We start from the raw sequence: 12,770 nt of genomic DNA on the forward strand, positions 1-12,770 counted from the left end.
CGATAGAGGGCGCTGTTGGTCTAGGACCTTCTACTTTTTCTTTATGGCCCAGAAATACTTCCTGGGAGACACGGAATAGCATCGGAAGCATTTCTGGGTCCAGCTTAAAAGGGAGCCTGTTGCCTTACATCAAGAAGTCAGAGTCAGAAGACAGCGGGCAATACTGAACAGGAGGACGAGAGGAGGAAGAATTTGTTTACTTATCGTGTACTTTGGCTAATCTTTGGAAGGGTGATTATTGGAGATGCACCATGTTTCAATAAATTATTTATTAGAACCCAAAAGTGGGCTGGGCATTGCTGTGTCTGAGGTTTGGAGCTTAGTGGCATCAGCTGGTGGTTACAGTAAAAATTAACTGAAGTGAATTTTACCCAACTAAACTCCAACAAAAGCAGAACAACTACATTAGAACATTTATTTCTCAAGAGAGAAAATATAATTTCAGACAGTAAGGTTATAGTAGGTAAAATCTGCACTTTGTACAAGCGTATAGTCTCTCATAGCCATCTTATAAACAGATCTAGAAAGCAAATGAACACTTTCTACAATAAATACAACATTCTGTGCTTTACAGTGGACTAACAGCAACATTTAGGTCCCATAGCAATAATAGCTCAATAACATTAAAAATGAAATAAAATGTAATAAAGTGTATTTTAAAACCTTAATATTACAACATTATACACAAGTCACAAAGCCCACTGCTTGATTTCTTACTCTTTTCTTTTAAATAGCTCATCTAATTCTTACAATTGTCAAACCGCAGGGTTTCTTCCATACATTTCTCTTAAATAAATTACTATGAGTATTTAATTAAAAAATTAAAAAACATTTACCACCACAGAGATTTAAATGAGTGCTGCAGCCAGCAATAATTTATCGTGGTATTTTACACCTATGTACAGGTCTTTTTCCCCACAGTGATGTATTCCCTTATCCCTCCCATCCTTGCCCCATTTACAAACACAGGAGTCATGATGTATATGCTTCATGTACAAGTGGTTTGTCAATTTGTAAAAGTAAAAAGCTATTATTACAAATGGCAGTGAGGATTCTTTCCTTTAGAAATATATGAAAAAAAGTATTTAAAAATGAATTTGGAACACAAAAAAAGCATTAAAAAAATTAAATTCGTGACATCTTGCTGATTTTTTTTCTTTTTGTCCATTAAGAAAAAAAAGCCAACAGCACCCTCCTTTTAACAAAGTCTACAGGTAGTTTGAGGTGACAAATGCATGGTCCCCTCGCACACGGCTCAGGTGCATCATGGCCCGGTCATACGCAACTTGAACAGATTTACGTATGCTGGTCTTGCGGCCCTCCATCATTCGCAGTTTGTCCACTGTGTCATCAACACCCAGCGGTAGGACCTTGTCACGAGGAAGCCACTGCCTGGAGAGGAATGCAAAGCAAAACCCACAATTAAATTAGAACCTAACAGGTACGAAAAAGAAACTAGTTCTAGAAAGCTACATGATCAAATTAGCATTAAAGTCTCTATTTATGCAGTATGCTGAACTTTGTAACTACACATGCTGCAAGGGGAACCAGCACACTTGAACAGTACAGATACAGAGATTTCCCCCACACTCCATTTTTTTTTTTTACATGCAGTTCATTGCAGTGCACTCACCATGTCCGTTTATTATCAAAAAAGAGCACGAGGTAGAGCTTTTCTCCAGCTTCAACCTGCATCTGATCGCCCAGTTTCAATACATCCAGTGGTGGGACAGGAATGGGAACCCCATTGTGAAGCAGCCCCTCCCTTGGCATCTCTGGATCAATGATCTGATACAAGGGCAATTTAGAAATGGTCAGTTAAAACATCTCTTTTAGACATTAATAACACACAATAGAACTTGTACACAATAACATTTCACAAACGTACACTGTCTATACAAGAAAAATGTCTGAATCCAGCTCACCAGTGCAGGGTAGGATGGGTAACCACGGCACTTTGCCCAAACCAAGTCTAAAGGCTCCAGTTCTGCACTGTTCTCAAAAGGCATCAGAATATTTCTGCCTGTCCAAATGAGAAGATATTTACCACAATTATCACAATACCTTTCATATATGATGGTTTACTAAATCAAATGTTCATGTAAACTTCCACGCACACATTCTTACCCCAGAATATGTTCATGACCAACCATAGCTATTACCAGCATAAAAACTGAAAACATCAAGCACTGCACAATTATGCTGCACTCTCAAATGATGCAAGTTACAACACTGATTATTAATATTTTTATTTTATTAATTTTCATTGTAATCATTCCATACAAACAGATCGATTTATAACCCAACAAATTTGAAGACTAATCAAACCCCACCCCTGAGAAGGAGAGCTTAGCTAAAGGAAAATTGCTTTAGGCTTTTTAATAAGGCAACATTAAACAAAAGAAAGGGAGAAGTAAATATCTATGTAAATAAGAGATGGAGAAGGGAGTTAAATGCAATAATAGTTATTTCTCTTATTCTAAAATAATACTGATTAAATCCTGCCATGTTTTGAAAAAATTTTGTACAGATCCTCTAACTGAAAATTTGATTTTTTCCAATTTCAAATAATATAAAACATCGGTTTCCCACTGACTTATAAGAGGAGAATTAGGATTCTTCCAATTTAACAAAATAAGTCTGCGTGCCAAGAGTGTAGTGAATGCAATCACCGTTTGCTTGTCCTTCTCCAATTGAAGTCCATCTGGAAGAACACCGAACACAGCTGTTAATGGGTTAGGAGGGATTGTGATACCAAGGCTGTCTGAGAGGCACTTAAAAATTTTTGTCCAAAATGATGTTAGTTTGGTGCAGGTCCAAAACATGTGACCCAGTGAGGCAGGAGCTTGGTTGCAGCGCTCGCAGGTTGGATCCTGCCCTGGAAACATTTTGGACAGTTTTAAGCGAGACAGATGGGCTCGATATATAATTTTTAGTTGAATAATTCTATGCTTTGTGCATATAGAACTCGAGTGAATTCTCTGCTTTGCTACCTTCCACTCCTTTTCTGATATATTGATTAAGAGATCTTCTTCCCAATATCCTCTTGGATCTTTGAAAGGTAGGGACTCTAATAAGATTTTATATATTGCGGAAATAGTGTTTGTTTCCTCGAAATTGAGCAGTATTTTTTCCAGCATTGTGGAGGGTGCAAGGTGGGGGAAATCGGGCAATTTCTGTTTAACAAAATTTCTAATTTGAAGATAGTAAAAGAAATGTGTAGCTGGGAGGTTGAATTTTGAACATAATTGTTCAAAAGATGTAAATATGTTGTCTATATAAAGATCTCTGAGCATTTTAATCCCAAAACTTTTCCAGGTATTAAAAACTGGATATACTTGCGAAGGTTGAAAGAGGTGGTTCTCTTGCAGAGGTGCCACTGATAAAAGATTTTCCATCTTAAAATGCTTTCTAATTTGGTTCCATATTCTGAGTGAGTAAAGCACAATTGGGTTTTTAGTATATTTGCGATAACTTTCATTTATTGGAGAGCAGAGCAGGGAATATAAAGAAGTACTACAGGATTTTACTTCTATTGCGGACCAAGCCTGTGTATGTTCATTTATTTGTGTCCAGGTTTTTATGGCTTGTATGTTTGCTGCCCAGTAATAAAACTGAAAATTAGGTAAAGCCATGCCACCTTCTGCCTGAGGTCTTTGTAGGGTCGCTCTTTGGGTGTTTTGAGTTCCAAATGAATGAGGTTATTATTGAATCTAACTGTTTAAAAAACGATTTATTGATATATATTGGAATGTTTTGAAATAAAAAGAGAAGTTTAGGAAGGATATTCATCTTAACAATGTTAATTCTTCCGGCTAGAGTGAGATGAAGGGTTGACCATCTATGCAAGTCTTGCTTAATTTTTTCCATACAGACGGCAAAATTTTGTTGATAAAGAGCTTTATGTTTACTTGTGATATTTACCCCTAGATATTTAAACTGATCTGCTATGGTAAAAGGTAGGGTGTCTAATCCAATATTATATGCTTGTGAATTCACTGGAAGAGTATACTTTTATTCAGATTAATTCTAAGACCAGATATCTTTTGAAATTCTGTTAGTGCTGTTAAAACAGCGGGGACAGTGTTTTCTGGGTCTGATATATATAAGACCATATCATCTGCATATAGAGAAATTTTCTGTTCCAGTCCTTCTCTGACAATCCCCTTTATCTGATAAGAATTTCAGCAGTGAACCGCCAGTGGTTCAATAGCGATTGCAAACAACAGTGGCGACAAGGGACATCCTTGTCTGGTACCACGTTCTAGTTTAAAGTAGTCTGAGCAAATGTTATTAATACAAACTGAAGCTTCTGGATTGGTATACAGTAGTTTGATCCAAGCACAAATATTCGGGGCAAACCCAAATTTCTCCAATGCAGTGAAAAGGTAATTACATTCAATCATATCAAATGCTTTTTCTGCGTCTAATGATAGTAATATCTCTGGGGTGTTTGATTTTGCTGGTGAATATATAACATTAACTCTTTTAGGGCTAATTTTTTTTTTGTTTCTTTTCTCCCAGGGCTGAATATTTTTCCAAAAACTAACATTTTTTAAAAAAGAACACAAAGCAATTGTTTAACATATCAAATCAACAAAAAATATTTACTTTTGACAAATGTTACTGTCTTGCATGTTGTATGAGCCTGAATTCTCTATGTGTTGTTTTGATGCCTATTTTTCAATTGTCTGTTGCTGCATTTTCTAACATATATTGTTAGTGTGTACTGTAGAGAGACAAGTCGCCCATTTGCCATCGTGCCATGCCACTGCCACCAAGTTTTCTGCCTGCATGAAAACCGTATTGTCACCTCTTTTCATCTTCTGAAACTTTATGAACTTTATGTATGGCATTATAGCCTGGCTCACCCCATGGGATTTGCTTCTGTTTATTACAGAAGTGAATAAAACTTTGCAGCAGCACGTACCTAAGCCACCAGGGGACAAAACACGTTTGGACCAATGCTCCCTGAAGTTATCTCACCAGTTCTGTCCCATCTCTATTTGTAATGCCACAGCGCGCTTCATCTCGTCTTTCGTTGTGGGTTTCCACTTTGAATAACGAGAATGCGATGCAAACGCAGCCCGCGATTCAAAAAAAATCTCTGCCTACCTGTTTGTCTCGTCTGACAGTAGCTGAAAAGCAGCATCAGGAGAGAGCAACCTGAAGTACAGCAGCTGGTGATCTGTCGTGTCCAAAAGCAAGCCATGCCGTCTTGTAAACTCCGGTAGCCATATCGGCTCTCAACGGATCAATGTATGTGTATTTATCCCATGCGAACCTTGCCGTAGATGCATCGGCTGCGCGAAGGCACTCAACTGGCAGCAGATCCGCTCGCGCGGCATCGGCTGGTGTCTGATCAGTTGATGCCTGCTTCTAACTCTCTTGCTCGATCTCCTGATCACTGCCAATAAAGTCCGATTCTGAAAAACCAAGAGTCCGACTCCGCGGTAATGCGCAACACAACGTCTGCCAAGTGTTTTCTTTTCTGCACTTGCTTCGCTGCCTTTTCACATGTCGGTGCCATCTTGCCATTGTTTACATTTCGCAACTCACGCACACGCAATGTTTATTTGCCGAGTCAACGAGTCTAGCATTCCTCCAAGCACAGAGGGAATGCCTGTGACGTGACAGTGAGATTTGTCGCCATTAACAGCTGATTGTCGCCCTTTATCCCTGGATGTCGACTTTTGTCGACATTCGCCTTCAACCCCTCCTGTCGACAAAAGTCGACATCCGCCCTAAAAGAGTTAAACAAGCGTCGGAGATTTGAAGATAGGTGTCGGCCTTTAATAAATCCAGTTTGATCTTGTGATATTACCGAGGGCAGCACTTTCTCCATCCTTCTAGCTAGGATTTTTGAGAGTATCTTAACATCATTATTCAGGAGTGAAATTGGTCTGTATGATGCACATTGTAACAAGTCCTTATTTTGTTTAGGAAAGACAGTGATTAATGCTTGTCGAAATGTTTGAGGTAGTATTTGGTTGTCTCTAGCTTCTGTAAATGTTGCCAATAAGAGGGGAGCTAGCTGAGTGGAGAATTTCTTATAAAATTCTACGGGGTAACCATCAGGGCCTGATGATTTCCCGCTTTGTTGTGACTTTATAGCGTCTAGTAATTCTGTTAGCATTAGAGGTTTATCCAGTTCCTCAGCACTTAAAGCATCTATTTGTGGTATCTGTGAAGTATCCAGAAATGCATTAGATTGTGTGTTGTCTTCTTTGGGCTCAGTGGAATATAAAGACTTATAGTAATCTCTAAATGTGTGCATTATTTTATTATGGTCGATGATTTCTTCTCCATTCTTGTTGGTGATTACTGGTATTGCATTGTGAACTTCTTGTTTATGAATTTGTTGAGCTAAAAGCTTATTAGCTTTTTCTCCGTGTTCATAGTAATGCTGTCTAGACTTCTAAATAAGTTGTTCAGTTTCTTTGGTTGTTAAGATGTTAAGTTCTGTATGTAGGGCCTGCCTTTTCCTGTGGAGAACTTCATTTGGACGCCTGGCTTGTTCTTCATCTATTCTAGTAATTTAATTTCTTGGCTCTGACACTTTCTTGGTTTCTAATTTATTTCTGTGGGAAAGATATGAAATAATCTGTCCTCTTAAGAAGGCCTTTAGAGTTTCCCAGAGTGTTCCTGCAGAAACCTCTGTGGACGTGTTTGTCTCTAGGAAGAAACTGATTTGTTTGGATATAAATTCTGTGCAGTTCTCGTCTGCCAATAAAAGAGGGTTAAGACGCCATCTGCGAGGTGAGTGTGAGAGGCTTATTGATTTTAGCTCCAAGACTAGAGGGGCATGGTCAGAGATAACAATTGTGTCATATTTGCATGATTTAATTGTAGGCAAGAAATTATTATCTATAAAAAAATAATCAGTTCTTGAGTAGCTATAATGCACTGGTGAGTAGAACGAATATGTTCTTGAGTTTGGGTTAAGAAACCTCCAGGGGTCTGATAAGTTGTGATCATTCAAAAACTGTGTAATTATCTTTGCAGTATTAGATGTCGTCCCCACTGTCACAGGAGTCCTATCTAAGAGTGGATTTAAAACACAATTAAAGTCCCCAGCCATTATAATTTTATGAGTGTTCACATTGGGAATGGATGCAAATAGATTTTGCATGAATTCCTTATCATCAACATTGGGTGCATAAACATTTATCAAAATCATTTTACTGTTATATAAGTTGCCCATGGCCATCACATATCTCCCTTCAGGGTCCGACACTACATCTGATGCTACAAATGGAACTGTTCTATGTATTAGAATTCCCACCCCTCTAGTTTTCTTTATAAAGCTAGAATGGAACATTTGGCCAGTCCAGTCTTTTTGTAATCTGAACTGATCCTTGGTTAGTAAGTAGGTCTCCTGTAAAAATACTATTTTAGCGTTTAAGCCTGTTAGGTGAGAGCATACTTTCTTTCTCTTTAATTCGTGATTCAGGCCTTTAACATTCCAGCTCACAAAGTTAACTGTCCCATCATGGAGACATTGATTCTGAGTTTTTAATGTCATTTTATAGTTTTAATTGGTAATATGGCAGTTATTAAATTAAAAAGAGTGCCAGCTTAGCTAGATGATGATCCATGGGGAAGGTTACTCTAAATCTCCAGTCATCAAATTGCCTTGTTACTTTATACTGTACATTCAAGCTGTGATGTATAAATAAATAAATCACAGTTTCAATGAAACTGATACCCATCTATGCAGCTACTATTCACTCTCACTTTTGATAGACAGAGCTTTTATTAAATTGTACTTCATGGTCAAAAAAAAAAAAAAAATTATATATATATACAAATGGAAGCACTTTATTGTCACAGCCCCAAGGTGCATTTAAAGAAAAGTCAAATAATTCCAAATATGTTGTATACAGTGTTAAGTATATGATATATATACAGGGTAGGATTCAAAAGTAATGAGCCTCATTTTGTTCTGACGCGAACGTACCTCGCCACGCGCCCCACTTGCCAGCGACGGCGACGGTGGGTGTTGGCTTCACAACGAAAGCTCGGAGCGGTAGGATCGTCCTTGACGGGAACCCCTGTGCGTTACACGGTGGAATGGAAAGTTCGTTAGAGTAACGGTACGCGTTGAAGACGAAGACCATGCTCATTGCCTTCTTTGGAGTGAAGGGGATCATCCAGTACGAGTTTGTCCCACAAGGACAGACCGTGAATGCTGCTTACTACTTGGAAGTCCTGAAAAGGCTGAAAAGAAGCGTCGCGTGAGCGCCTACCTGGCCCGGGTGAACGTTCCAGTTGTCCCCCAGCCTCCCTACAGTCTGGACGTGTCGCCTTCTGACTTCTTGTTTCCGCACTTAAAATCAGCACTGAAAGGAAAACGCTTCGACTCGATCGAGGACATCCAAGCAAATGTCAAGGCAGCCCTTGCAGCCATCCCGGAACAGGCCTACGTGGACGCCTTCGAGTCATGGAAATGCCGCCTACAAAAGTGTATTGATGCAGGAGGTGCCTATTTTGAAGACTATTAATTAGTTGTACCGATTTGCTCAATAAATTTGTCTTTTTGAACAAAGGCTCATTACTTTTGAATCCTACCCTGTATATTATATATAAGATATATATATCTCGGTAATACACTGTTCTTCCTAGAAAGTATTGAAATTAAAAGATCCTTTGTCTTCCGTACATGCATTTCTCCATTTGCAGTGGAAAAATATACAAAATGTTATGAAAAGAACTAAATTCTTTCTTATTCTATAACGACATTCCAAAATGGCTGAGACAAAATTATCAGAACCTGTTTATAAGTTATAACAATTGCCTCATAGTGATCCTTCAGGCAGACTCCTGTGTTTTAATGATTATCACAGATGTCTTCCATCTTGTAGTCACTCATTCGGCCAGTTTATGTGGAGAAAATAACTCAATTGTTTTGTGTCGCATTAAACATGGGAAAGAGAAGGAAAAGCAGAGAGCTGTTTGAAGAGTCAAGGCAGACATTATCAGCCATGTATGGTCAACGAAAAAATACAACAAAGAAGTCTTATAAATCCACAATTGAAAGTATCCTGACAGGAAGTATTACCACCCGATTTGGAAAACAGCACCCAGCAGGACCGCAAGGCACAGACAGCTGAACAAATCACTGAGTGTGCACTCTATAAATTCCAAGACAAGGCAAGCAATGTCAGACCAGGGCAAAGAATATTATCAGTAAAATCGACCGTTGCAACAATGGCTTGTTTTCTGTGCTGCATTCAGGGAAACGCTAATGCTACCTGAAGACCAACTCACAGAGTTTGAGGGGAGCTTCTGTCCAAGATCTAAACTTCAAAATACTCAGAGCTGCTCTTCAAGCTTAAGGAGCAACAGTTTCAAGCTGCACCATCTGTGTCTGTCTAAATGAAAATAGGCTTCATGGTAAATGACCCAGAAAGAACGCACTTCTATGGGAGAAACATGAGCAAGCTCTGGTGCTTCCAACATTGCATATTGTCAAGAAACAGTCCTTGTGAGAGAATAACAAAACAAAATGAGAACTTTCTGGTAAATCATACTAATTCTGCATTCACAGTAAAAAAAAAAAATAAAAAAAAAAAAAAAAGAAGAAGAAAAAATTAAGCTTGTAAAGAAAAGAACACCATCCCTAAGGTCAAACGAGGAGGAGGCTCAGTGATTTGCTGCCTCTTTGAATTTGTACAGGCAACAATAAAATCAGATGGTCATCAGGGGTCTCATGCACAATGCCGTGTGTAGAACTTGCACTATAACATGACGTAAGCACAAAAGCGGGAATGTGCATACGCACAGAAAAATCCAGATGCAGGAATCTGGACGTACGCAAACTTCCATGTTCTTTCGCTACATAAATCCGATCAGCATGAAAAGTAATGCACGTGCACGCACCTTCTGTCCCGCCCCAACTCCTCCCAGAATTACGCCTCTTTGAATATGCAAATCAATATAAATAGCCTTTCTCTGAAAAGACAATGGGAAAAGCACATGGGAAAATATAAGAATTTCAGCAAATACCAAGTGGAGGCAAAGGAAAAACGTACTTTTTGTTGGTTTAAACAGTGGTGTAATCAACAAAAGGAAGTTGATCGAGTGACAGAGTGTCAGAGAAACTCGAAAGCTCAAGTTCACAAAGTCGCACAGTGCCCGAAATAAAAAAGAAGTCACATATCAAAGTCACCGTGAAAAGATGAGTCGTAGCCCACCGTCTGAGTGTCTTATGAAAGCTTATTAGGGTACAGTCAAAAAAAAAAAAGGGAAACAGTGGGGAAAAAAGCACGAAATGTCAACTTTAATCTCGAAATTTCCATTTTAATCACGTAGTTTATTTTGCCATTAAAGCAGAACATCATAAACTTCATCTTAAAATCATTTAATTTACTAGTTACTCAAAATCCCATTGTAACTAAAGTAGCACTTCTATGTGCTCTGTGTGTGAATCACTATCTGCTCCTTAAACGGGCTTTCTCTTTCTCTGACAGGACACATAATCCATTACATTCGTGATATTACAGCTCTCTGAATAATTAAAATACCGAGATGTATACGTGATATCTTTTTCATGATGATAGGAATGAAAGCATGTTATTAAACATGGGAACACGGTGGCGCAGTGATTGGTCGTGTCTCACGCAAGAGGCTTGCTGCGCCATGCGCGACCTTCGATGAAATAATTTATCACAGCAGTACTGTCTCTTTCAAACATACTAACTTCCAATTCCTGTCCTTACTTTTCTTTCTCCAAATACCCAATCGCCACACAATCAGCTCTGTAATAGACGTGAAGCCATTTGTAAGCTTAGAACGCTGATTCTTCAAAACTTTTAAGGAACATTGAAATATCTTTGTAGTACATGTTTAATTATTCTATCCGTCTATCCTTCCAGTGTCGTGTCAGCGCCAGCAATAATACAATGCAATGCAGGAACAATCCATGAACTAGCTAACGCTGCGGCACAGTGTCCTCACATGTTTAATTATTAACAATACAGATTATTTAAATGAAGTTAAAGTTTTATCTGTGTAATATAATCACCATATTTTGCTGCATTTCATCTTAAAAATGATATCGCCATCATATGTAAATACGCGCTTTATAAAGTGGCGCAGGTTGTGCAATATTATAACTGTAGTGCAAGTTTACAGTGAGGTGATTGCACTTATAAGTAAACAGTTCTACAAGGAGCACTTGATGGACTGATTGAGTGCGTTTATAGTTCTTGGGATGAAATTTTCTCTAAACCGCGAAGTCCGTACAGGAAAGTCTTTGAAGCGTTTTGCCGTGGCTGAGGCAGCATCTGCTTCATGCTGTATACCGATAATTCTCTTTCCAATCAGCTGCTGCTGTGATTCCCCACTCAGATACAGTGATATAAATACTCCGAGTGGTGCAGTGAGAGTAATATGGAAAAAGATGATCTGCTGTGGCAATCCTTAACGGGAGCAGCTGAAAGAAGAAGATGCAGTGAGAGTAACAACGCTAAAGCAGTTCTGGTATTTGGAATACTATGGCTATTCCGTGGACCATTATATTGCTGCAGGTTAATTACAATCAGATGCATTACACTAATAAACAATATGCAGTTTGTTTCAGTGTATTTATAAAGCTGCGTCAGGAATGTGGATCTAAGAAAGAAAGGGTGACTACACAGGAACAGTAGAACTGCTTTGACGCTGGATGCCGCCAGTCTGCAAAACCGAGCAGAGAAATTGCGTACGCCAGGGTATGAGGTACCGTGGAAATGTGCGTGGCTTTATGCCAAGTTTAGGTTTTATACATCACAATTTGAGCGTGGAAACGTTCGTACGCAACAATACTGTGCGTACGCACCGTTTATACATGAGGCCCCAGGGCATTTTGGAACAAAACATATAGCCTAATATTGGAAAGCTGTGCCTCAGGCATAGGTCAGGGCTTCACCAGCTGGATAATGACCCTAAATCTACATCTAAAAAGCACCCAAAAATGTAGGAGAAGAAAACACTGGACCATTCTGAAAAGGCCTGATCTGAATGATCAATAAACAACAGTTGAAAATGCTGTAAGTGCACCTGAACTGAAAAAGAGTGGGCCAAACGACCAGTCAGCAAATGTAGAAATCTTACTTAGAGCTTTGATAAAAGTCATTGTCTCCAAAGGCTGTGTGCTATGAAACAGTATGTTAAAAGGACCAATAGTTTAATCAATGTAATTTACATTTGTTTAGTTTTTTTAAATATTTGGTTAAATGAAATACAAATGTTTCTGTTCTATTAAATGTGACAAAGAATTATGGACTCTGAATACATTTGTCAGTTTTAGCTTAGCTCAGAGAAAAGAGTTTTTTTTTTTTTTTTTATTATTATTATTATTATTATTAAAGGGTATCAATATTTTTAGCCACATCTGTATGTTCATTTTATATATACTATCCTGCCATCTATCAAAAGTGACCTTCATACTAATATTGCAAAGCGTAGTGAGTGCTTCAGTGCAACGCTGTGCACTCACGTATGCATATTTCAAAAAAGGACACTGTGTACATGGTAAACATGTTCTGCAATTGAAGCATTTACAAGGGCAAACTTGTGATTCTTGACAGGACTACTGCTGTGACCTGACCCTGCAGCAGAAGGCTCTGGATGCCTGCAATCCTAAGCAATTGTGTTAAACAGACTATTTATATTGGTCGATGAACTATTAACACATAACTATAATTTAATGACAACAGTATCACTTTATAGTATCGGATTCCAGATGGAATCCCTATACTTCCTATTTTTGTATGGTATACAAAGCA

General features: G+C 38.5%; 1 protein-coding gene across 2 annotated transcripts in view; it reads right to left on the minus strand.

Moving 5' to 3' along the window:
- Positions 1-401: 401 nt before the first annotated feature.
- The window catches only part of brpf3b (bromodomain and PHD finger containing, 3b), a 74,996-nt gene continuing 62,627 nt past the window's right edge, over positions 402-12,770 (minus strand). For both annotated transcript variants that reach the window (XM_051924407.1, XM_028796538.2), the window contains 3 exons: positions 1,926-2,023; positions 1,634-1,788; positions 402-1,392 (listed from right to left, as the gene is read on the minus strand). In XM_051924407.1, coding sequence (XP_051780367.1) covers positions 1,209-1,392; positions 1,634-1,788; positions 1,926-2,023 — 437 coding nt within the window. In that variant the 3' untranslated portion in view covers positions 402-1,208. The remainder of the gene's footprint in view (positions 1,393-1,633; positions 1,789-1,925; positions 2,024-12,770) is intronic.

This window comes from Erpetoichthys calabaricus, chromosome 3 (genome assembly GCF_900747795.2).
Source record: "Erpetoichthys calabaricus chromosome 3, fErpCal1.3, whole genome shotgun sequence".
NCBI classification, from domain to species: domain Eukaryota; kingdom Metazoa; phylum Chordata; class Cladistia; order Polypteriformes; family Polypteridae; genus Erpetoichthys; species Erpetoichthys calabaricus.